Below are 25,260 nucleotides of genomic sequence, written 5' to 3'. Positions count from 1 at the left end.
ATCCGAGAAAATGATGCATGCGCCCGGGACATTGGTCCGTTGGATGCAACAGGCACCATACATCTAACAAGTGAAGAGAATTTTCCAACAGCTGAGGACCCCTGCCCATACCCCTCTCCAAGTACGTGACTGGGAAGCATCCAGTGTGGCATCACGGATAGTATTAAAGTCTCCTCCAATTACCTCAATTAATCATTGAAATATGGGATCAAGTGAGAATGGAGTCCCCGAAAGAAGGTGGGATCGTAAGAGTTAGGGGCATATACATTGCATAGTACAACTGTCCTACCATATAATTCAGATATTAAAATTATATAGCGGCCCTGAGGGTCCACAATTTCTTTCGTAATTTTAATAGGGAGTTTCTTGTGTATTAAAATGGCCACACCCGTGGACCTCGAAGAGGCCGCCGCAGACCTCACCTTCCCTACCCAGTCGCGGCGCAATTTAGCATGTTCCGCCGCAGAGAGATGAGTCTCCTGTAAAAAGGCCACTAAAGCCATTTTTTTCTTCAACAAGGAAAGTATTTTAGAGCGCTTGACTGGGGAGTGTATCCCGCAGACATTCCAAGAGACAATCCATGTATGATTACTCATTATAGTTCAAAAGGTCATCGAAAAATGCTTGAGTGCCAGAAATGGCTTGGTGGAAGCCCCCCCCAGCTAGAGCTCCCCCCAACCCCCAGCCCCTCAGTAGAGACCGAATCTAAAATAGGGTGAGTTATACCAAGTGTTTCTACTGCTGCTACGTGAATGACCTTACTCACATTTTTGTGTAATGCCTCTGCTGCACCCATCCCCCAAATCCTTCTCCCTCCCCCCCACCCCTCCCATGTCTACTAGACTGTCCCCCTCACCTTCCTCTCTTAATCCACCCCACCATGCTTCCGTAGTGGAAGCGAAGAGATCACGTATGGATGCGTCCGTCACTGCACCCCCCCCCCCTTCCCTGAGCAATGGGTCTTGAGACAGGAAACATGATTTGAAATACAACCTTGAAGTCCTGTTACTCGCAGAAAAAAGAAATAAAAAGAAAAACCCAAGCTCAGGGAGTCACGAAAGGAAAACAGAGCATATAATGTAGCCATATACATAAGTCCAGCTAAAAAAAAATAAATTTGTCCAAAACTGAACTAGGCCTCTTAAAATAAACAAACCTGGGGCCCCAACAACATAATGTACAACTGTATGTTCTAGGAACAGTCCCAGAAAATACTTTCCCCTCAAATGCAGGAAACCGTAAAAAAAAACCAGTGCGTCCCTTCATAGGATATTAAGTCCTAACCATAGGATACAACAAGATAAATATCCAAAGAGCAAAGATTTACCCCACCTCATATTCCATTCCCCATCCCATAAAAGCCGCCACACAGAGTGAGCATTATGTGAATTCCCAGAAAGTACCAATTTGCAATGTGAATTCTTGGGAGTACTGCCATACTTATAGCCAGGAGAAGGAAAAAGAAACCAGGCCTCAAGGGGAAAGGCCTGCCTAACCTCTGGGGGTACCCTCAGAAGTCATAACCAGTCTGTTATAGAGCTGTAAACAATTCTTGCATCCCACCAAATCCCAGCTGTAGTGTCTTTGAGACAGCTGGTGTTGTGGAGGAGAAAAAAACCCCTCTGTAGGAATCCAAGGAGTCCAGAAACACCAGAGCCAAGTCCACAGTATCAAAGGTATAACCCTTGTCTCCGCTCCAGATTCTCAGATGCGCCGGGAACCTAAGAGCAAACTTGAAGCCTCGGTTGTGCAAGGCGGTGCAGAGAGGTGAAAATCCCTGCCTGGCCTTGGACACTGATATTGAAAAATCTTGGGAGATTCTGATGGGGTGTGTTTCACGGAGAAAACATAGCATATAATGTAGCCATGTATATAAATCCAGCTAGAAAATTTGTCCAAAAATCAACTAGGCCCCTTACAAAAAACCTGGAGCCCCCACATCATAATGTACATCTATCTATTCTAGGAACAGTCCCAGAAACCACTTTTACCTCAAATGCAGGGAACTATAAAAAGAACAGCAGTGCATCCTTAATTGGGATATTAATTCATAACCATATGGTACAGCAAGGTAGATATTCAAAGAAAAAAAAATTTCTCCCACCACATGTTCCATTCCCTGTCCCAAAAAAGCCGCTGCGCAGAGCAAGCATTATGTGAGTTCCCAAAAAGTACTAATTTCCAATGTGAATTATTGAGAGTGCTGCAACAAATGAATTCAGGAGCAAGGAAAAAACCACGCCTCAAGGGTAAAAGCCTGCATAACCTTAGGGAGTATTCCCAGAAGTTATGCCCAGTCTATTATAGGGCTATGGACAATTCTTGCCTCTCACCCATTCCCGTTTGTAGTCTCTTTGAAACAGCGGGTTTTGGAAAGAGAAAAAACAAACCACTTTAGGAATCCAAGGAATCCAGAAACGCCCGAGCTAAGTCCACAGTATCAAAGGTGTGAACTTTGTCTCCACTCCAGATTCTCAGATGTGCCGGGAACATGAGAGCAAACTTGATGCCTCGGTTGTGCAAGGTGGAGCAGAGAGGTGAAAATCCTCGCCTGGCCTCAGACACTGATGCTGAAAAATCCTGGAAGATTCTGATGGAATGTGCTTGATACTGTAAATCCTTCCTCGACTGGGATGCCCTCCAGAGTTCAGCCTTATGAGCTGAGTTAAGGATTTTTGCGATAATCAGCCGAGGATGCCCCGCCGGTGCTGGTCTCGCTCCTAATCTATGGGCACGCTACACTACAAGCTTCCCCTGCAGATGAGGCAGATCGAGCACCTCCCCCATTATGAATATCTCTAGGCAGCAGATATGCACACGTAAGCAGGTACAATTGAGGAGGAATATTTTCAAAATATTTTACCCAGGTAATTAAACAATTATTCAGGTAAAAATTGCCCTCCCCCTCTGCAAGTAAACACCACAAGTGCTTTTATCCATCCTGCAAAGGAGTGGATCTGGGGGGTGGGGTCAGCAAGGAGTGAAATTTCCATGTGTGCTTTACAGGGCAGGCTTTTCAAGCCCCGCAGCGCCACCGCCCTCAAATTTTCAAAGGGAAACTCCACTGAATGTTTTCCTTTCATAATTTGCTTGTAGGTCTGCAGGTACTTTACAAACTTCGCAGAAATTTAAAAATTCCCCCTTCAATGAATACAGAAGTGAGACACATTGTATGAAATCAGTGATATCACTAGTATAGAAAATGATTCTCTCAGTGGTAGCTGGATTGAATAAGTGTTACCAACATTTTTGAAAGAAAATATTTTTAGTGTAAATATACAGATGTGTGTAATTGCCATCTATAACATTTGACTATGCTATAAGCAATTCTCCATCAACCCCATGAAGCCAATATTCAGAGCATACTCAGTGCTAAAAATTTAGGAACTTACGTTAGCTTCCTATATTCAGTGACTTTAGATGCCTTAATTCTGGCCTGGATAGGCATCTAAATGAAATTATAGTTGTGTACTGCCATTGATTCTCCTAATTTTAGTTTCCTAAGTTAGGAGCACAGCACTGGAAATCTGTACTTAGTGCTCAACCTTACACCTGAGACCGAGCCCCTCCCCTGGTTCTGTGAATTGAGGAGCTTAGAGGGTAAAAATTGCCTTTTGGCGAGATCTAGGCACCTAACTCTTAAAATAATGTGACTAGATCTTTTGAATATCAGACTACATAAAACAAAGAAAAACAATAGTATTTTATTACCTTGGATGTCATCATTAAATGTGCAGTATCTATTCCGATATTTATTCAGAAGACGGAATGCATTGACATTGGCAAAGTCTTCGAACTGAATGAGAGTGTTTATGCCATACCTATAAAAGTAAAAGATTTTCTAATATTACAAGGAGAAAAAAACTCAAAATCACATAAAACTATGTTTTTCATACTACTACCCTGTTTCCCCGAAAATAAGACAGTGTCTTATATTAATTTTTGCTACCAAAGATGCACTAGGCCTTATTTTCAGGGGATGTCTTATTTTTCCATGAAGAAGAATTCACATATATTGTTGAACAAAAAAATGAACATATATTATATTCTGAATAGTTGTCTGGTTATGCTGGTTTGTGATGACAACTAACTGTGAATCCTGCAGGGTAAAAAAATCACAGCTGCATGCTCTGGTGTTCTGTGCGACGGGCATGCTCCCAAATAAAAACTTTGCTAGGTCTTACTTTCGGGGGAAGTCTTATTTTCGGGGAAACAGGGGTACTATGCTTGATATATCTTTATACATGCAAATTGGCTTTTGTATTGCTGAAGTAAGCCTATAAAGTTTAAGGTCACATTGCTTACATTTATCAAATGCATAAGCTTCTACAAACTTGGTACAGCACTAGTAAATTAGGGTTTATGTGGGCAACTATAACATACTCTATCATCACTCAGTATTTATTAATTTAAAAATATTTATATTCCACCTCCTCCAAACAGTTGTTCGGGGCGGCATACAAGTTTACATACACAAATACATACAATAAATAACAAAACATGTAACTTAAAATATTAAAATAATTTAAAAGTAGTAACAGTTTCTACTTAACTGAATAACAATGAAATGCATGAGTCTATGTGGCAGCTATTTATTTATAATTTCTTCTAATACATGTCCAGCACAGGGTGCAAGGCTACATCCATAAAAACATCACAACATGACATTAAACAGACAACACTATATTTAAGCTAAAACATAAAATTCAATACTGATATAAGCCATCATATTTCAGTTAAAAGCTTATTCAAAGAACATAGTCTTAATACATTTTCTAAAAAACTTTAAATCCTGCTGTTCACGAAGCCTTGCTGGCAATTTGTTCCATTCAATAGCTGCTACAGAGGAAAAGGTTCTTGCCCTTGTTTGCACCCATTTGTACTGATTGACTGAAGGAATGGACTACAAATGAGCACCTTCTGATCTCAGTGACCATTCAGGAGTGTACAACTCTATCAAATTTCATAAAACACGGGGAAAATCACTCATTAGAAACTTAAAGACAATTGTCAACAACCTGAATTTCACCCTCCATTTGACTGGTAGCCAGTGAAGATCTCTCAGCACAGGGTCTCTTCTTGAGAGACTGGTCAAAATACGAGTGTTGCAAAATGTGTCAGCTTCTCTGGCAAACTTACGTACAGGGCATTACAATAATCCAAATGGCTCTGAATCAGAGCCTGTACCACAATGCAAAAGAGATCGTGTGGTAGAAACTTTTCAACGGCTTAATCATCTTAAGCTTATAAAAAGTATCCTTATAAAAAGCCATCTAAGCTGGATTTTCTTCTGAGGTAGATGCAAATGTACAGTATTTGCCTTAAAGGGTTCCTGAAGCTGCATAAAAAGATATTTCTGTCTTTGCCCGAATCAATCTTAGGAAGCAGGTCCAAGAATGAAGTTGAAGTCATTAATATAGTTTCAAGGTGCTTATCGGCTACCTTTAATTACTTAGAGGCAAATATTTAATTTTATAAGAGTTGATATTTAGCATAAACGGAATATCTTATGATATTAACCTTCAGCAGGCTAAACATTTTTAGTAACAAGCCCAATTCTATTTAATATTTTTGTAAGTGATATTGCAAAGGGACTAGTAAAGAAGGTTTGTCTTTCTGTAAGTAAAACAAAGATCTGCAACAGTGTGAAAACTCCATATGGAGAAGAAAAAATGAAGAATCATCTTAGAAGGCTTAAGAAGTGGTCAGGAGTCTGGCAATAAAGATTTCATGCAAAAAAGTGTAGTCATGCATTTGGGGGCAATTTTGATATTGCCAGGGGAGCTTGCAGTTCTGCGGGTAATTTATACTTATGAACCTGCAAGCTAATTTTCTTTGAAAATTCAAGGCTGAAGGGGGATCTGCCTCCTATGATTGATTCACCCAAACTCTGAACCAAAAACCCTAATGAAATGAAACATAGTAACTAAATATGTAAACTTTAGAGAAGGGAGAAGCAGGATATAGTAGAAACATTCAAAGCCCTCAAAGATATATGATAGTAATGCATAATGGCAAGCATTTTCTCATGGAAAGAAAGTTCTAGAACAAGAGTTCATGAATGAGGATGAATATAAAGAAATATCTCTTCATAGGAATGTAGCGGATACATGGAACAGTCTCCCATTAGTGGCCAAAGCAGTAACAGAATTCATGAAAGCATGAGATAAGCACAGAGATTCCTTAGATGCAAGGAAATGAGGGTAAAGCCCGAGAACAGTAATGGGAAGACTAGATGGACCTCATGGTAGACCTTTTCTATGTATATCAGTTTAGTTATTTGATTCATATTCTGCCTTTCAGGCACTTCACTGTTTCTAAAACCAGCTTAAATTAACATATGCACTCTGAAAAATGCATATGTCCCAAATATCAAACAGCACAATGGGCTTGGAGGTGGCATGCACTGGATTCATTGGTACAGTTTAAGTGTGCATATGCATAGTCATTGACAAACTAACGATAAGCTCCAATTCAATATCTGTATGGATTTTCTGTAATTCTATGAGTGATAAAATAGATTCATTGATTCTTTGCAGTTAGGGCACCTCAACTTTTTAATGTTTATTTGAGGGTACTAAAAGAGCATTACTTCTTAATTTCCATTCTCTTTAGAAGTTTTTATTTCCTCTAATTTTATTCTCTCATCTCCATTCTCAGCTTACTTCAGTTTAAGCTATTAGAGTTCCATTAATCAAATTAATGTTTCAGTCTTATTCCTTTCCTAATTACTTATTATTATGCTTTGAAATCATATTCTGTGTAGCAGCATTGCATAGTCAATTCTCCCCTTATGTATTAGATCCAAAGAGTGGAAGCCTTAACCCCCAGGATTCGAATCTGGAACAATTTACAAATCCAGGGTACAATTCTCAGTAGCTTGCACTGTTGCTAAGTATGCAGGTACTTTTATACATGCACACCTTGTTGTCAGTTTTCAAAGAGAAACAACATGGGGATCTGAAGATGTTAGTACGTACAAACATTAGCATTTCTCCATATTTAAATGAGGTAACATCACATGCAAATTAAGCTTTAGTGGGCACAAATAAATGTGGTATGCTGTCCTCTACCTGTTAAGGCTTAAAATCTATTATTTGTATCAAACCAAGTGTTACATTTTTTGCATGCTTACTTACTCTCAAAATCTCTTGTCCTAACCAGTCCTTTCACTTTGGGCTGGTTAGCATAGAAAGATTTAATTCCCTCCTACTCTCATCCAATTTGAAAAATCCTGGTGGCCATTTTCTTCCCCACAAAATCGAGAAGCTTAGTCCACACAATCCCTCTCACAACACTTGTGAAGGAGGAGGAGGAGACTCAGTTACCCCTACCTCAGAACCTCCTCCTGCCCACAACACATGTAATAATGGGGGCTCATCAGCCCTAACATTACATTCCCCCCCAAACACATGATGATAGAATTTCACTGGCCTCAGCATCAGATCCCCATCTCCCAACCTGAAGAATAACGGGGCCTCTGCAAGTTGTTAGTTTCATGGCATGTTCACTTGTTTTAGTATTTCTTGAAATAATAATTATCCATCCTTTATTTACCTGTTCTGCTCCATCCATGATTTTATAAAATTCTATCATGTCCCCTCTCAGCCACCTCTTTTCCAAGCTATAGCCCTAAATTATGGAGCTTCTCATCCTAGGGGAGTTGTTCCATTTCCTTTATCATTTTTGTTGTCCTCCTGTGTACCTTTTCTAGTTCTGAAGCTAAGTGATGGCTATTGAATATCTGGTTCCGCTCAGTGGGTGCCACTTAGCCGGATAAGCCATTTATCCATCTAAGTAGTTAGCCAGAGGACTTAGCCAAATAAGTGCTGATATTTGTACTTATCTGGTTAAGTTAATCTGATAAATTAAATCTGCCATATATATAAATTATCCAGCTAAGCAGCCGTGCTGCTGAATATCCCATGTAAGTTAGTCTTATCCAGTTACATTACATAAAGGTTTATTTCTGAATATCTTCCTCTGTATGTCTATTTTTGAGATGGGGCCACCACATTGTGCAAGGACCTGGAGCAGGACCACATAAAAGAAATATAAATAAGATTGGAAGTGAAGTAAACCTCAATTTTCAGAACAATGTGTTTGTGCGGAGCTAACTAAACTTAAAGTAGATAAGGCGATGGGACCAGATGGGATACACCTGAGGGAACTCAGGTGTATCCCATCTGTCCTGGCAGCTCTGCTGGCTCACCTTTTCAATGCATCTTTAAAGTCTGGAATAGTTCTGGAGATCTGGAAAAGGGTGAATGTGGTTTTCTATTCTTAAAAGTGGAAGTAAGGAGGAGGCTGGGAACTACAGGCCAGTTAGTCTGACCTCTGTGGTGAGCTAACTAATGGAATCGCTGCTAAAACAGAGGATAGTGCAATTTTTAGAATACAATGGATTGCAAGATCTGAAGCAGCAACGTTTTACCAGAGGTAAATCTTTGTCAGAAGAATCTGATCAATTACTCTGATAGAGTAACCAGAGTGGTGGATCAAGGGAGAGCACTAGACATAGTGCATTTGGATTTCACCAAGGCCTTTGACACGGTTCCGCACAGAAGACTTATAAATAAATTGTGTATGGATACTATAATGACTGACTGGGTTAGAAACTGGCTGAGTCGGAGGCAAAAAGGACAGTGGTAAATGGAGTTTTCTCTGAGGAGGGGGTTGTTTCTAGCAGTGTACTACAGGAATTGGTCATTAGATTGGTTCTTTTCAACATTTTTGTGAGCAACATAATAGAAGTGTTGTTGGGAAAGGTTTGCCGATGATACCAAATTCTGTAACAGGGTGGACAGTCAGGAAGGAGTGGAAAACATGAGGAAGGTTCTAGCGAAGCTTGCAGAATTGCCTAAGGTCTGGAAGCTAAGATTTAATGCTAAAAAATGCATTTAGGATGCAAAAACCCAAGGGGTGACTTTCTTCTGAGCACAAAGGAAGAGCAGGATCTGAGAGTAATTCTATCTGATGATCTTAAGGTGGACAAATAGGTGGATAAAGCAATGGTAAGCTTGTCTGCATAGGGAAAGGATTGGTCAGCAGAAAAAGGGAGGTGATATTTCGCCTGTATAGATTCCTGATGAAACCTCACTTGGAATACTGTTTACAATTCTGGAAACCGCACCGTCAAAAGGATATAAACAGGATGGACTTGGTCCAGAGGGTGGCTATTAAAATGGTCAGTGGTCTTTGTTCTAAAGCAGGGCTGTCCAACTCTGGTTCTCGAGGGCAACAAACCGGTCTGGTTTTTAGGATATCTCTAATGACGATACATGAGACAGATCTGCAAACAATTGAGGCAATGCATGCAAATTTATCTCATGCATCAATGCCTGAAAACGTCAGATCTCTCCTGGGACTGAAGAAGCTAGGAGCCTTTTGCATTGTGTGATGTCGCCAGCAAGCCTAGAAATGGTAGGTCTCAGCGGCCCACAATGAGTTAGAACGATTTGCTGCACCACTCCTTTTCTCCTGGATCCAAACTCCCTGTCGATCAATGTAAGCCACTGTCATAGCATGGTCTGACATTATTCAGACCATTCAATCCTGCAAGTGATCGATGAATTGCAAGCATGACAACCAAACGGCATGAGCTTCCAGCAGATTGATGCACCAGAGGTGGTGTTCTGTACTCCAGCTACCCTGCGCGTTCAACTGACAGTAAGCCTCCCAACCCTGGAGGCTTGAATCCATCATGCGTAGTAGTCAGTCCAGTGTTCATAGCAGACTCATTAGATGATGCGCCTGCAGCCACCACTGTAGTCTGATGCAGATCTCCACCAGTATCTGAAATCGTATCAAGGAGTTCTGAGACTGTGGACTCCAATGCATTAAGCACGGTGCACTGAAGAGGATGCAATGCGCCTTTGCCCACGGATCCACCTCTTGGATGTGAGCCTTCAATCCGTGCACCTGCAGATAAGACTACAGTGTTGGGTGGATCGTTTCTGTCAATTTCTGGTATTTGCATACAGATACAAACTCCTTTTATGAGACTTTTCAGAATTCTATTTGACATCACATAATATACTATCATCTGATACAAAGTGCATGAAAATCATCTTTCAGGAATGCATGAAAATCATATCAGGAATGCACAATTGCTTTCCTGATATTACCTCCATTTGGACCTGGGTAGAGAAAGCAATCTATGCTTTCTGTGTGATGTCACCATAAACTAATCGCATGTAGTCAAAAATACTTGCTTGCAATTCAAATCATATTGTCTCATTTAATTTTGCTTTAAAACACTTATGTGGCCCTACTTTAGAGAATTCACACTGAAAAAAGGGAAAAAAATTTTTAAATGAAGTGGCTCACCTGTATCAGGTATTCTCTGAAGAAAACAATCATGTGACCACATTTGGCAAAGACTGGATGGGTTCCTTCAAAGATTTCTATAAAAGGCAAAAGCCTTTCACCGTTGATGTGCAGTAGTTGCAGTGCTGCTGTGACCCCGCAGCTTTTTTTTTTTTTTATTTATCAGTTTTCAAAATTACAACATAATTTTAAATATAAGTGGAAATTACAAAGACAAAGTCAAAAAGAAGACAGAGAAAAACAAAACTGACATAAGAATGAAGAAACTGTAGTTCATTTCACACACTAAGAATCACAGTCAGCTTTGTATCTTACTTATATAATCAAAGTAATATAGTCCAACACCATAAAACATAGGAGAGGCATTAGGTTAATATAGGGAGTCAAATCCATGAAAAATTCAAAGAAAAGGCTTAACATAGACTTTCCTGCACTATATTTATATTTTCTTAGTTAGATAATGGGGACGAAGTGACTATTTTTCTTTGCTCAATGAAGCTTTTCAAGTGATCAGACATGAGAAATACAAAGATTTCCTGATTCTTTTTTAGCAAACATTTGCACGGGAACCTCAGTGTAAATGAATACCCCAAGGATATAACTTCCTGGCGGAGAGCCAAAAACTCTTTTCTCCGCATCTGAGTTGTTAAAGCAAGATCTGGGAAAATCTTAACACATTTATCATAGAGTGAGATGGGGTACTTTGAGAAATATTTCTTCATGACCTTATTCAGGTCAGGGTAACTTATAAAGGAAACTATTAATTTGCCCCGATCTATCACTTAGTTAGAATTTTCTAAGAACTCTGTAAGATTTCCCTGAAAGGGTAATTCAGGTGTATTTAAATTTGAAATTTTTTGGCAGGAAATAGCAAACATTAATATTAGGTAAATCATTTTCCTCAAAACCCAACACTTCTTTAAGAAATTTGAGAAAAGTTCCCGAGGGTACTTCCCCCACAACTCTAGGGAAATTAGGAGACACAAATTCAAACGTTTTGAATTGTTCTCAAAATTTTCTATTCGCCTTGCTAAAAGAGCTCTGTCTTTCACCACCGCAGCATGAAATTCCATGTTCTTTTTCTCTGTCTCTTCAAGCACTTTAATCCTCTCCTCTGATTTTTTAAAGGATTTATGTAGCAACTGAATTTCTTGTTGACTTTTCCTGCTGTTACTATCCATTTTTTTCTCAAGTCTCTTAATATTTGTCGACATTTCAGCCATTAGATCCCACATTAAATCTAATGTGACCACGGCAGGTCAAGTTACAATGTCCAAGGACTCACCACCAGCAGTCGGGTCTAATCCTCCGGTCGCACCGTCGCTTAAGGCCAGATCACCTTCCCCTTCCTCTGGCCTCTGACTCGGTGTCTCCGTGGCTTGATCCTCCACTCCGTCTGCTCGGGTCAGGGACTCTGACCCGGAAGGAGTAACCTCTTCCGTAGCGTTTCCCGGGCATTGTTCCCCCGTCCTCTGCGCCGGTGGTGGTCTGCGATCTGGGCTCAGTGACGCCTCCTCAGCCAGGACGGGCTGTCCTCCCAAAACGCCCGGCCGATCTGGATCCTTGGCTCCCGGATTTAGTGCAGGTGAGTACATAAATCGCGTAATTTCCTGCTGTATCGGTGATTGTAGGGGTAGTGAAGGAAAATTCCTCACCTTCCCCTTACGCTTTGGCGGCATTATCTTGAAATAGAAATTAAAAAAACCGAACAGTTTAGGAGAGACCAGCGACTACATCCTCCGTCTATGCCGCCATCTTGCCTCAGAATGTGACCCCGCAGCTTTGATTGAGAGAAGAACAACTCTAAAGTGGAGGAGCTAAGATTTGTGTGACTAATGAACTGCTGTCTTCAGAGAAGATCTGCTCAAGGTAAGCAACCTTACACTCCCTGAATCACGCACATGAGATTTCTTGCCTAAATATTATCTTAGATTTGGATATCATTACTCATCTTTCACAGCCCAGGCTTAAGGTGAGTTACATTTCAGGTTCAGTAGGCATTTCCTTGCCCCAGAGGGCTTATAATATAGCTGTGTACTTGAGGCAATGGAGGGTGAAGTCATCGTCCAATTCTACAAGGAGAGTCAATGGGAGAAGCAGGATTTGAAATCTGCCTTCCCTTAGTTCTCATTCTGCTGCTCTAACACTAGGGCACTCCTTCATGCCTCTTCAACAAAAAGGGAAAAAGATCCACTAATGGATGGAAATATTTTTTTTGAGAAAACAATATGGAGGCAATTTTTAAAGAGATATGCGGGGATTTCACATGTAAAATTAGCATGTATATGCTATTTTAGAAATCTCAAGTGAATGCACATGCTTGCAGTATCGCATATACATATTAACAAGAAAAAAGGGGTGGTCTGAAGCGGGATTCACAAGTGCACGTGCAAGGTGCTATTTTGTAAGTGGTTTATGCACATACAGTATTTTACCAAACTGGTCCAAACACTTTTACACCTGCTAATTGAATAGCACAATTGAAATTAGACTTGTCTTTTGTCTTCTATATGCAGAGCAACAATAAAAACATAGAAACATTACCATTCTTCATAAAACATTAAATCATCATCATATTAAAATCATATTCATAAAAAGAATATTTCAAACCAGTTAATAAATAGAATATAAAAAATTTCCCAAACTTCAATATTTCAAAACATCTGATGAATAAAAATTTCAATAATTAAATGTTCTATTTCCCTAAAAAATAAAATATTTCAAAAGAGCAGGAACATCAAATTGCAATGGGATCTTTTGATTTCCAGTCACCCTGAGATTGTCATGGATTGGGGGAGATAGGGCCGCATACATTTTATCATCTCTCTCACACACTTGCACAATAACACATTCATTCTCTCACACACTCCCTCACATACACAGGCTCCCTCTCCCTCAGATACATTATGTGTGGGTTTGTGCATGCCTTTGAGAGCCTATATGTGACATATAGGCTCTCACAGGCACACAAACATACACACATACAAGCACACAGGTTCTCACACAGACACATTCACAGGCACACATAGACACACATACACACTCAGGATCTCACACAGACACAGAAACACACATACACACAGGCTCTCACTCACTCACTCACACAATATACAAGCTCACATACACGGCCTCCTGTTGTCATCGGGCTGTGGTGGCATGAGCTCCACCACGGCCTTGTGGGCTTCCTGTTTTCTTTGGGCCGTGGTGGGTTGAGCTTCACCATGGCCCACCAGCCTTCCTGCTTACAGGTGGGGGAAGCATAAGCTGTGTGTGCCCGCAGGTAAAGTTGTTTGCAGGTGCGCATGCCTGTATAGGAACCCCGGGCCTCATTTTCAGCCGTTGCCAGGTTGACTTCCGCTGGTGGCCTCTCTTCTTCTTTGGCTGCCAGCCCCCCAACCCCCCCTGGGTGTGCGCTGCCTCATGCAAATGCATGGTATGCAGACCCGGTTGCACCGGGTTTGCATACAGGACAACTCTTGGACGGAAATAAAATGTGTGCATATATTTGGGTGTATTACTGTTTGTAAGTATGTTGGTAGGCAGAGTAGAAGGCATAAATAGAGCATATGTAAGAGTTCTTCCTGCTGCAGGCACTGAATAACTTTTTTTGGATTGTGACAGATATAAATAATAAAAAAAAAAATATATATATATATATATATATATATATTTTTTTTTTTTTTTTTTCACTTTGAGGAATATTTACCAAACATCAGCTTTTATTTTAGCTGCTAATTGGGTTTTTGGCTCCATTCACCTTCCAGATGGGAGGATAAATTTTGATGAACCAAGTCCAAAGTTATTCAAAGACTGAAACATAATAAATATATTCAAAATCTACATTTGGGTAATCTCCAAATTCCCTTTAAAATCCTCAGGCTCAGTTAAGAAAGTAAATCAAAGTCACAACTGGGTTCAGCACAGGAAAGTTTACCCCCCATACATTTCTGGGCAGATCCTGTACAAAGACTTCTGCCAGGTTCTTGCAAGATATGAGCAACTGAGATCTGGTTTTGTCATTTAAATCATAGAGCCTCAAGAAATGTGCCTAAATTAATAATATATGACCTTTATATATGTAGACAAAACAGAAGAGCTGAAATATGAGGTATTACTCAACAAATAAGATTTAAAGTTTTGATTTTCCATCAAACTTTAATTGGAGATATATTATAACTTATCTTACTTCAAGCATAAGTAGACTTGTCACTTCAAATTATGCACCATTTTGATTTTAATATAGTGATTTTTTGGTGTCATACACTTATTTTACATTAAAGTGTTTCCTAGCAAAAGTGACTTTCTACCTGTAGGTATGATTTATCCACTGTAACACATACTCATCATTTTATAATCTAGATACCCTCTTGCTACTTTTCTGTTTAACAAATCTCTACTCTACCTTCTTGGAGGTACTGTATAAAGTTGCTTACAATTTTTCCCTTAAATTATTTTTTTTTACTTTTTACTTTTCTCCTGCTGTTGGACACCCCGTTTTCTGCTAACACAATGTCTAATTTCTCAGGTTTCTGTTAACACAATTTAGCCTAATTGAGCTTGTGGAATTTTCTTAGGTCAAAATTCCATTTGATCTGGTCTGGCCTATGTTTAGTTGAACTTTGTCTGCTGGAAACTAATATGGGTAAAGCCTTGTATGCTGAAATATTAGGTAAGCTTGAAATAAGTTATTAAGAAGGTAACTTTAAGAGATTGCTTTAAGAATAAATAAAAGCTTAAAGTTTTACAGTAAGTTGAAATGTTCTGAAAAAGGCGACAAACCACATCAAAGGCGAGTGCTAGGACTTATACAGATGCCTTTTGCATGAGTTTCAGAAGAAGTTGTTTTTCTGCAGGACGATGCCTTGTGGTTTTGCTAATATAATTTAGATGTAGCTATTAAAATAAATATTGCGCTGGAGGTGGACCCTTGGCCTGGTGCAGGATTGGTTTGGTCCTCTGAGGGATCTCAGCAGGTGCCTGCCGCCAGGAGGAGGGCAACAACAAGGAGACAGAGGCTGACAGGAACTTCACCAATAACAGTCCGCGGGTTGAACCCTTGGTTTTCCGGACCGCTTGGTCTTAGGTGGGCCTCAGGGGGTCTCCCAGAGAGACGACGGAGGGGTGTGCCCTCCAAGAAGAGAGGTGCGCATCTGTCTGAATGTTTTCAAAGTCTTTTTAAACTCTTTATGATTAATTTGTCTCAAGTTATCATGGATTGCGTTCCAGATTTGGGGGCGACAGAAAAAGCACATCTTCTAGTTGCGTCTAATCTTGCAACTCTAATTGTGGGTACTTTTAGTAGATTTTTTTGCATCGAACGCAGATTCCTGTTCGGTTGATATATTCGAAGTTGTGTACTTAACCAGGGAGATGTATCATTATGTATCAGATTATGAATGATGGAGAGAATTTTATATTTTATTCTGTAATGGATTGGTAGCCAATGTAGTAAATATAAAATCGGAGAGATATGATCTCTGCAAGATCTGCTAGTTAGAATACGAGCTGCCAAATTTTCTATTAGTTGTAGGGGACATATGGTATTATTATGAAGTCCAATAACGAGAGCGTTATGATAATCAAGGCTACTAAAAATTAAGGATTGCAGGATTGTTCGAAAGTCATCAGGATACAGGAGAGGATGTAGTTGTTTCAACATACGTAGTTTGAGAAAATAGTTTTTTACAAGGGAAATATGATGTGACAGACTGGAGTCTAATATGACACCTAAGCTTTGTGCTGTTGATAGTATTGGAATTAAGGTACTGTCTAAATTGAGCTGCATTGGTGGGCTACATGCGGCGTGAGGAACTGAGGACAGATGAATAATTTCCGTCTTTGCAGTGTTGAGTTTCAAGCGGTTGTGTGAAAGCCTACTGTTAATTGTTTTAATGTAAAGACTGACAGTGGAGAGTGTGTTGGACCATAACGATGAGTATGGAATAAAAGTCTGAATATCATCGGCGTAGATTTTGAATTGTATATCTAGATTGTTTAATAAGTAGCAAAGTGGTAACAGACAGATGCTAAAGAGAGTGGCAGATAGAGCGGAATCCTGTGGCATGTCTGTAGAAATTGTGTAACAGTCTGAGGGATTAGAGCAGATATTTATTTGATACAAACGATTTGTAAGGAATGAGTGAAACCATTTAAGTACAGTGTCTGTTATACCAATTGAACATAGTCTTGAGAACAGTATTGAATGATCTAATGTGTCAAATGCGGCAGAAATATCAAACAGTACCAGTATCTAATCTATGTTAGTGTCAAAGCCTCTAAATATAGTATTGAGTGAAGACAGTAACATGCCCACTGTCCAGTTTGTAGTATTCACACCTGGTATGTACAAGATTGCCAATATTTTGCCATATACTGCAATGAATTGTTAAAGCATATAAAAAGCTGTGAAGTCCTTGCATCAGGCAGAATGACATCAGGTCTTCTCCCTTGCACATGTTTGTATTCAGATCAAATAAATACAAGATAAAGTAATCACTCAGTTATAAGGTAAAAATTATTTTTAAAGGAGGAGAAACTGCCCACGCCTTAACGTATTCTACAATCTCTCAGATATTTTGTAAACAGAGAGGTAAATATTTAAAAGGGTTTGCCTAACTAAATTCAGGATTTTTATTTTTATTTAAAAATTTAAGAACATAAGAACATGCCATACTGGGTCAGACCAAGGGTCCATCAAGCCCAGCATCATGTTTCCAACAGTGGCCAATCCAGGCCATAAGAACCTGGCAAGTACCCAAAACCTAAGTCTATTCCATGTTACAGTTGCTAGTAATAGCGGTGGTTATTATCTAAGTCAACTTAATTAATAGCAGGTAATGGACTTCTCCTCCAAGAACTTATCCAATCCTTTTTTTAAATACAGCTACACTAACTGCACTAACCACATCCTCTGGCAACAAATTCCAGAGTTTAATTGTGCGTTGAGTGAAAAAGAACTTTCTCCAATTAGCTTTAAATGTGCCACATGCTAACTTCATGGAGTGCCCCCAAGTCTTTCTATTATCCGAAAGAGTAAATAACTGATTCACATTAACCCATTCTAGACCTCTCATGATTTTAAACACCTCTATCACCGTCTCTTCTCCAAGCTAAAAAGTCCTAACCTCTTTAGTCTTTCCTCATAGGGGAGCTGTTCCATTCCCTTTATCATTTTGATCGCCCTTCTCTGTACCTTCTCCATCGCAACTATATCTTTTTTGAGATGCAGTGACCAGAATTGTACACAGCATTCAAGGTGCGGTCTAACACCATGGAGCGATACAGAGGCATTATGACATTTTCCGTTTTATTCACCATTCCCTTTCTAATAATTCCCAACATTCTGTTTGCTTTTTTGACTGCCACAGCACACAGAACAGATGATTTCAATATGTTATCCACTAAGACGCCTAGATTTCTTTCTTGGGTGGTAGCTCCGAATATGGAACCTAACATTGTGTAACTATAGCATGGGTTATTTTTCCCTATATACATCACCTTGCACTTATCCACATTAAATTTCATCTGCCATTTGGATGCCCAATTTTCCAGTCTCAGAAGGTCTTCCTGCAATTTATCACAATCTGCTTGTGATTTAACTACTCTGAACAAGTTTGTATCATCTGCAAATTTGATTACCTCACTTGTTGTATTTCTTTCCAGATCATTTATAAATATGTTCATTGTAAACCGGTACGATAAGACCTGGTCTTGAGCATCGGTATATTAAAAGAATTTAAATAAATAAATTTAAAATAAATAATATTGAAAACTGCGGGTCCTAATACAGATCCCTGAGGCACTACACTGCCCACTCCCTTCCACTGAGAAAATTGTCCATTTAATCCTACTCTGTTTCCTGTCTTTTAGCCAGTTTGTAATTCACGAAAGGACATCGCCCCCTATCCCATGACTTTTTACTTTTCTTAGAAGCCTCTCATGAGGAACCTTATCAAACGCCTTCTGAAAATCCAAATATACATCTACCGGTTCACCTTTATCTACATGTTTATTAATTCCTTCAAAAAAGTGAAGCAGATTTGTGAGGCAAGCCTTGGGTAAAGCCATGCTGACTTTGTTCTATTAAACCATGTCTTTCTATATGTTCTGTGATTTTGATATTTAGAACACATTCCACTATTTTTCCAGGCACTGAAGTCAAGCTAATGGGTCTGTAGTTTCCCGGATCGCCCCTGGAGCCCTTTTTACATATTGGGGTTACATTAGCCACCCTCCAGTCTTCAGGTAAAATGGATGATTTTAATGGTAGGTTACAAATTTTTAATAATAGGTCTGAAATTTCATTTTTGAGTTCCTTCAGAACCCTGGGATGTATACCATATGGTCCAGGTGATTTACTACTCTTCAGTTTGTCAATCAGGCCTACCACATCTTCTAGGTTCACCGTGATTTGGTTCAGTCCATCTGAATCATTACCCATGAAAACCTTCTCCGATATGGGTATCTCCCCAACATCCTCTTCAGTAAACACCGAAGCAAAAAAATCGTTTAATCTTTCCGTGATGGCCTTATCTTCTCTAATTGCTCCTTTAACCCCTCGATCATCTAATGGTCCAACGACTCCCTCTCAGGCTTTCTGCTTCGGATATATTTTAAAACGTTTTTACTGTGAGTTTTTGCCTCTATGGCCAACTTCTTTTCCAATTCTCTCTTAGCCTGTCTTTTCAATGTCTTACATTTAACTTGCCAACGCTTATGTATTATCCTATTTTCTTCTGTTGGATCCTTCTTCCAATTTTTGAATGAAGATCTTTTGGCTAAAATAACTTCTTTCACCTCCACTTTTAACCATGCTGGTGATTGTTTTGCCTTCTTTCCACCTTTCTTAATGTGTGGAATACATCTGGACTGTGCTTCTAGGATGGTATTTTTTAACAATGACCACGCCTCTTGCACACTTTTTACCTTTGTAGCTGCTCCTTTCAGTTTTTTTTCTATTTTTCCCATTTTTTCAAAGTTTTCCTTTTGAAAGTTTAGCACGAGAGCCATGGATTTGCTTACTGTCCCCCTTCCAGTCATTAATTCAAATTTGATCATATTATGATCACTATTGCCAATCAGCCCCACCACCGTTACCTCTCTCACCAAATCCTGTGCTCCACTGAGAATCATATCTAAAATTGCTCCCTCTCTTGTCAGTTCCTGAACCAATTGCTCCATAAAGCTGTCATTTATTCCATCCAGGAACTTTATCTCTCTAGCATGTCCCTTTGGTACATATTCCCAGTCAATATTGGGGTAATTGAAATCTCCCATTATTACCGCACTACCAGTTTGGTTAGCTTCCCTAATTTCTCTTAGCATTTCACAGTCCGTCTCATCATCTTGACCAGGTGGACGATAGTATACTCATCACTATAGTCTTCCCCAACACACAAGGGATTTCTACCCATAAAGATTCAATTGTGCATTTAGTCTCATGCAGGATGTTTATCCTGTTGGACTCTATGCCATCCTGGACAAAGCGCCACACTGCCTCCCGGGTGCTCCTTTCTGTCATTGCTATATAATTTGTACCCCGGTATCCTCCATATGTCTCTGGGATGCAAATTAAGTGTATGTCATCATTCACTGCTAAACATTCTAATTCTCCCATCTTACTTCAGAGGGGCATAGGCTTTAGAAAATGTGAGCTAACATGTATTTCTCAGCAGAGAAAAACAAGATGAGGAACTCTGATCAAGATAACAATGCTACTCAGCTTATCAGATCTACTTGTTGATTTAAGAACTATAAGCTTCTTTCTAAATTAAAAGTAAGCTGCCCCAAGACACATAAATCTGCCTGGAAAAAGCAGAAAAATAGCCTAGTCAAGGACAGTTCATCAGACAGGTCAGTAATCTGAAATGAAGAGAATCACTGACATGGCAAGGCAGCGCTTGTCAAGACATGACCAGAAAGGGTGCAGAGTCACCACGCAACAGGAGCAGTGACTCCCCCCATGGAAATGGGGGGAGGTCAGTGATCTGAAATGCAGACACACCATCTGCCTGCCACATGATTATGCATGAACTGTTTACATATGCATGTCTGGGCTGTTAAAAGAGCAGAGGAGAGAGAAACAAGGAGGGAAAATAAGAAAAGACAAACAACACCTGATGATATGAAGGAATCAACAATGCCGCTCCCTTGTGCTGAAGAGGTAGATGATCGGAGGTGTCCAGTGAGACAGGAGAGAGGAAAGCCTGCCTGATATCTGGCCGCCTGTCATGAAGCCAGAGACGGCCCCAGAGCTGAGAGATACCTCCTCAGCCCAGCCTGTATCCGGACCAAGGAGCCAAGCCTTGTCCCTTGAGACGGACCCCGAGATCTCAAGCCAGAGACTGTTCTAGAGGTAAACAGATGGTAATCTCCCAAAGCTTGGTAGAGCAAGCAAGCTAGTTACCTTTATTAATGCTCTAAGAAGACCAAAGATTCTGGAATGTTTCAATCCACTAATGATGAAGAGCTTTATTTAGTATAAACCAATGCTAAGTAGCAAGGACTTTAGAGACATGTACTGTTTTTCTTCTAAATGCTAACCCTGCAAAGTCTGAAAAATAAAAGTCTGGTTCTCTGGATAAACATGTGGTTGCTTCTGAGCTATTCAGATTGTGTAGGTATGAGAGATAATTATAGCACTGCCGGCTCCAAGAGGTGGGGGGGAGGAGGAAGTGAGGTGCACAGGATGAAACCAAGTTACAGAACCCCTAATATCGCATACAGCACACTCCATGGCTTCAGAATATACTGTACTTAACTCCTGTGCATCATTTCGGGACTGAATCACTAAACCTTTTCTCTTATTTTGTGTCCATACAAAAAAATAAAAAAAATCTGGCCCTTGTGATCTTCAGAATAATGTGTTCTCTTAAAATACTGTACAAGTTTGCTTTGGGTTATAGACTTTCTCTCAGAACAGGAAGATTAATAATGAGGCAACTATCTCCTACAAAATCAGGATCTGTCAAGATTTTAAATGTTTACGATTTCAAAAATGTGATGTGACTTTATAATCTGTAGAGATCTTCTGGCTAGGAATACATAGATTTATTGATTTTATTTTGCAAATGTGATATTTACAGTGGGCACACAAATCAATCATAATGATGGGAAGTTGCTTTTGTTCTGGCTCTAGTTTATAGCCTAATGCTGCATCCTGACTTCCAGATTTATTTTTGAAGAATTAGCCCCAGAGAATGAGTATGCAGCTGCTTGTTCCAGCTCTCCACATGCAACTTCAGAACCTAGTGTCATATATCCCCTATTGTTATACAAGTTACTGCAGTTGAACTTGGTATATAATGAATGGGGGATTCCATTTCATATCTTTTTCACATGATCACTCTTGTACATTATGGAGGCAATTGCCTAGACAACTGCCTCCATAATAGGGGTGGGGGGGCATCTTGTAATGAACCTGCCCCTGTTCATGCACATGGACAAAACCATATGTGCATACAAATTATGCAAGACCATTTCAAGGTATGTGTGTATTTGTGCACAAAAATAAAAAATATGCATATACTATTGGGGCCATTGATACATGTATTTTAGAAGCAGCACAGATGCATCCACGTAGATTCTAAAATGTAATAGTAAATCTGTACAGACCCACATATTCACATAAATGGTGCCGCGTGGAGTTATTTGAAAGTTATTCTCTTAGATTATAAGACCTCTGGAGATAGGGAAATACTGGACCTGAATGTAATTCACCCTGAGCTACCAATGAAAAGACATGAACTAAAATCTAAATATATTTTTTAAAGATTTCTGCACATTCACATGGACTATTATGGCAATCATACTACTTCATTTTCTTTGAATATGTTTAGAAATAGCTTGGATACATCTGAAATGCTGGTATAAAAAATTATTAGAATGGCTGAATAAAAAACTGAATTTTGAAAAGATAGCAGGCAATAAAAGGGTGGTTATTATGTAATTATTAGCAGAATGTCCATCATAAATAAAAGGATTTGATAGTGCAAATACACACAGAATCCATTACCTCTCACCCTCCTATACATCACCTCCCTCACTCTCTGGTAGAATTGCTGATTCTTTGCATAAGAGTGCATGTGTTTGTCCTTAAAAGCCAGTCATTGTTGGGATCCTGGTTTGATAGATTAGATCTCTTGTCCACTGGACCCAGTGGGGTTTGAGAATGATGCTTAGAAGTGCTTTTGTTTGGGGGAAGAAACAGGGAGAAGGAATATGATTCTCTACTGCAGTAATGACCTCTGTAGAAATAAACTGCACTGAGGAGTTAAGTTTTTATGGAAATTTCCTGCCCAGCTCTTGGAAAACAAGTTCATCTAAAGAGTCTGAGAAAATTGTCTTAGGAGCTGGGATAGAAAATAGGGGTAAATAAGGGAAAAAATAAAGAAAAGAGATTTTCTTAATATTAAACAGCTTTTGCAATGGTGTCCCCCCCCCCCCCCCCCCAAAAAAAAAAGAAACAAAAATCCTGTGGCTTGGAAAAGCTATAAGCTAAAAGCCCTGACATATATACTTTTCAGACTTGCATTTTTTTTCATAAGATGCCACAACACAGCTGTGAAAGAAAATATTTTTTGTACTATAGTTTTCTTGGAGCTCGGATTGTTTATTGTGTCAAGAATCTATTTCACATTATTTACTCTATGAAATATGGTGATTATATAACACAACCTCAGTTTCCAATGTCAGACCTTCTGCCATCAAGCCTCTGTTATACAAACACTTCAGCTTCTATGACCTCTTCATCAACTATCAGGCCAATATTCAGTAAGCCAGCCAGTGGACAAATTATCTGGCAACAGTTAACCAATAATTTGTCCCCTATATTCAGTGGGATAAACGTCCTGCTGAATATACTCATCTAAAGTTACTGGAGCTAACATTTACACTCATAGCATATCCTGGAAACATACGCTATCAGTGTCAATGTTAGCCTCAGCGCTGAATATTGACATTGATAGCATATGCTTCCAGCACTATTACCTAAGTAATACTGGAAGTGCCCGGGAATGTAATGAATTGCAATTCTGGGTTGGAAAAGGGCATACCATGCAAGTACTGGGTGGGAGGGAAGCAGCGTGGTGTTAGGAACGAACCTGTGCCTCCGCGCTGCTGCCGGAACGTCCCTGGCGTGGTCCTGCACCGCGATGCAGTGTTCAAGCTGATGCAGCGTTGCTCCTCCCCTTTCACTGGCATCCCTCCCGGCAGCCCCTGCGCCTAGCGCGGGAAAGCTACATTATTTGATCTGACAGCCCAGCACAAGTCCCTTGTCTCAGCTACAGGCTCACTTGTGCTGTTGCTGTCTTCGGAATTCGTGTCTTGCCGCTGTTTGGGACTGTGCTTGGATTGCCCTTGTCTGCTGCCAGCGTACTACCTGGATTGTGTTTGGATTGCCCTTGTCTGCCGCCTGCCTTATACCTGGATTGGCTCTGGATTACCCTTCTCCGCTGCCTGCCTTCTGGCTTTGACCACCCTAGGGTGCTATTGCCAGAGTTCCCCCCTGTGCGGGCGTTGGACTGTCGCCGGGAACTCCAAGTCCCTTCCCGTGCTGACTCAGGTAAGACTGTTGCACTACCATTGGGTCCACAAATTCTAACATGTGGGAGGCATGTGAGGAGTGGTGAGGAGGCAATAATGGTTTTTGTATTTAGCGGGGAGGGAGGGGAGAAGGCTAGAGGTCCAGCACCAATACTTCCATTTCTCTTTAAATTTGGAAAGGTTGGGGCAGTGGAAGGTCCTGGCAACCTGAGGAGTTTGACATTTATGCTAAGTGTGTATGGGTGGGGGGGGGGGGGGGGGGGGGAATTGAGCCAGGAGGCCAGCGAGTACTTTTTTAAATTTTTATCAAAATAGTGCTATTTAACCTGGTATCTTTTGAAGATATCCAGTTAAAAGTTATCCAGCTAACTTACCCCTAGATTCATCAAAATGCTATAATAACGCATGGATAATGCCTACGCTAAGAAAAAGGGGTGTGTTAATGGAAATTTTAGAATTACTGCACCATGGCACAGTAACTTAGAGAGAAAGAGACACTATCTATAAGGCCTTCATAGCAGTCAAGTATTTATATCTCTATAGGAGGGGCATTTAATAGCTTGGTATTGTTCAAAATTGGAAGTTAGCCATATAACCTAACTTCTTCCCAGAATGCATTTTTATCCAGTTACATTTCAGCCAGATAATGACTTTTCCATCTATAATTTAGCCAGATAAGAGGCTGAATATTCCTAAACTGCCATTTAGACAGATAATTTGTCAGTTATACATCTAAACAGCTTCCAATATTAACCTCTATATGCTTGAGTAGCCCTATCCGGGGTTACTAGTGTCCTGCAATAGGTTTTAAAGCTTTTTGGATGGTTCCAGCTGTGCTTTACACTGTCCAGGGTTCACCCAAAGTTTAAGGAGTTCTGTGAGAAGTGCACAACTCTTGCCCTCTGCAAGCATCAGCTATAAGAAGGGGTACTGAGGGGGATGAGGTCATGCTGTTTCAGAGCTCATGCAAACTGCAGGAGCTGTATGCTTTATAATTACCCTTTCTGGTTAAGGGAGGGAAAGCTGGGGGGGTATGAGAGTTGGTGCTGTAAAGCAGCAATTCTCAACCATTGTGCTGCAACACACCAGTGTGTCACCAAGCATCAGCAGATGTGTCGCCAAGCACCTGCAGCTGTGTCATGGCTTCCCAGGGTCCCGCTTCCCTCCCTCTCCTCTTTCGCAGCAAAGTGCAGACATTCTTCCACTAACACTGCTGCCATTCCACCCAGGCAGGAACGGCAACAGTAGTAATGGAATCTGGCAAAATTAGCAGCATGGCCCTTTCTTCTTCCTGCCCTCACAGCCCGTAAGAGGAAATGACATACAGTGGGGCACACGGGAAGAAGAGAGAACCATGCTGCATAAAGTAGCAGCAGCAGCAGCAGCACA

General features: G+C 40.2%; 1 protein-coding gene across 5 annotated transcripts in view; it reads right to left on the bottom strand.

The window, feature by feature from the left end:
* The window catches only part of ME1 (malic enzyme 1), an 869,023-nt gene that overhangs the window by 138,241 nt on the left and 705,522 nt on the right, over positions 1–25,260 (bottom strand). For all 5 annotated transcript variants that reach the window (XM_029595519.1, XM_029595520.1, XM_029595518.1 and 2 more), the window contains one exon: positions 3,712–3,821. In XM_029595519.1, coding sequence (XP_029451379.1) covers positions 3,712–3,821 — 110 coding nt within the window. The remainder of the gene's footprint in view (positions 1–3,711; positions 3,822–25,260) is intronic.

The sequence above is a fragment of the Rhinatrema bivittatum genome, chromosome 3, assembly GCF_901001135.1.
Source record: "Rhinatrema bivittatum chromosome 3, aRhiBiv1.1, whole genome shotgun sequence".
Taxonomy (NCBI): domain Eukaryota; kingdom Metazoa; phylum Chordata; class Amphibia; order Gymnophiona; family Rhinatrematidae; genus Rhinatrema; species Rhinatrema bivittatum.
Note: the sequence above shows the minus strand (reverse complement) of the source record. Positions and strands in the feature narration are given on the sequence as shown.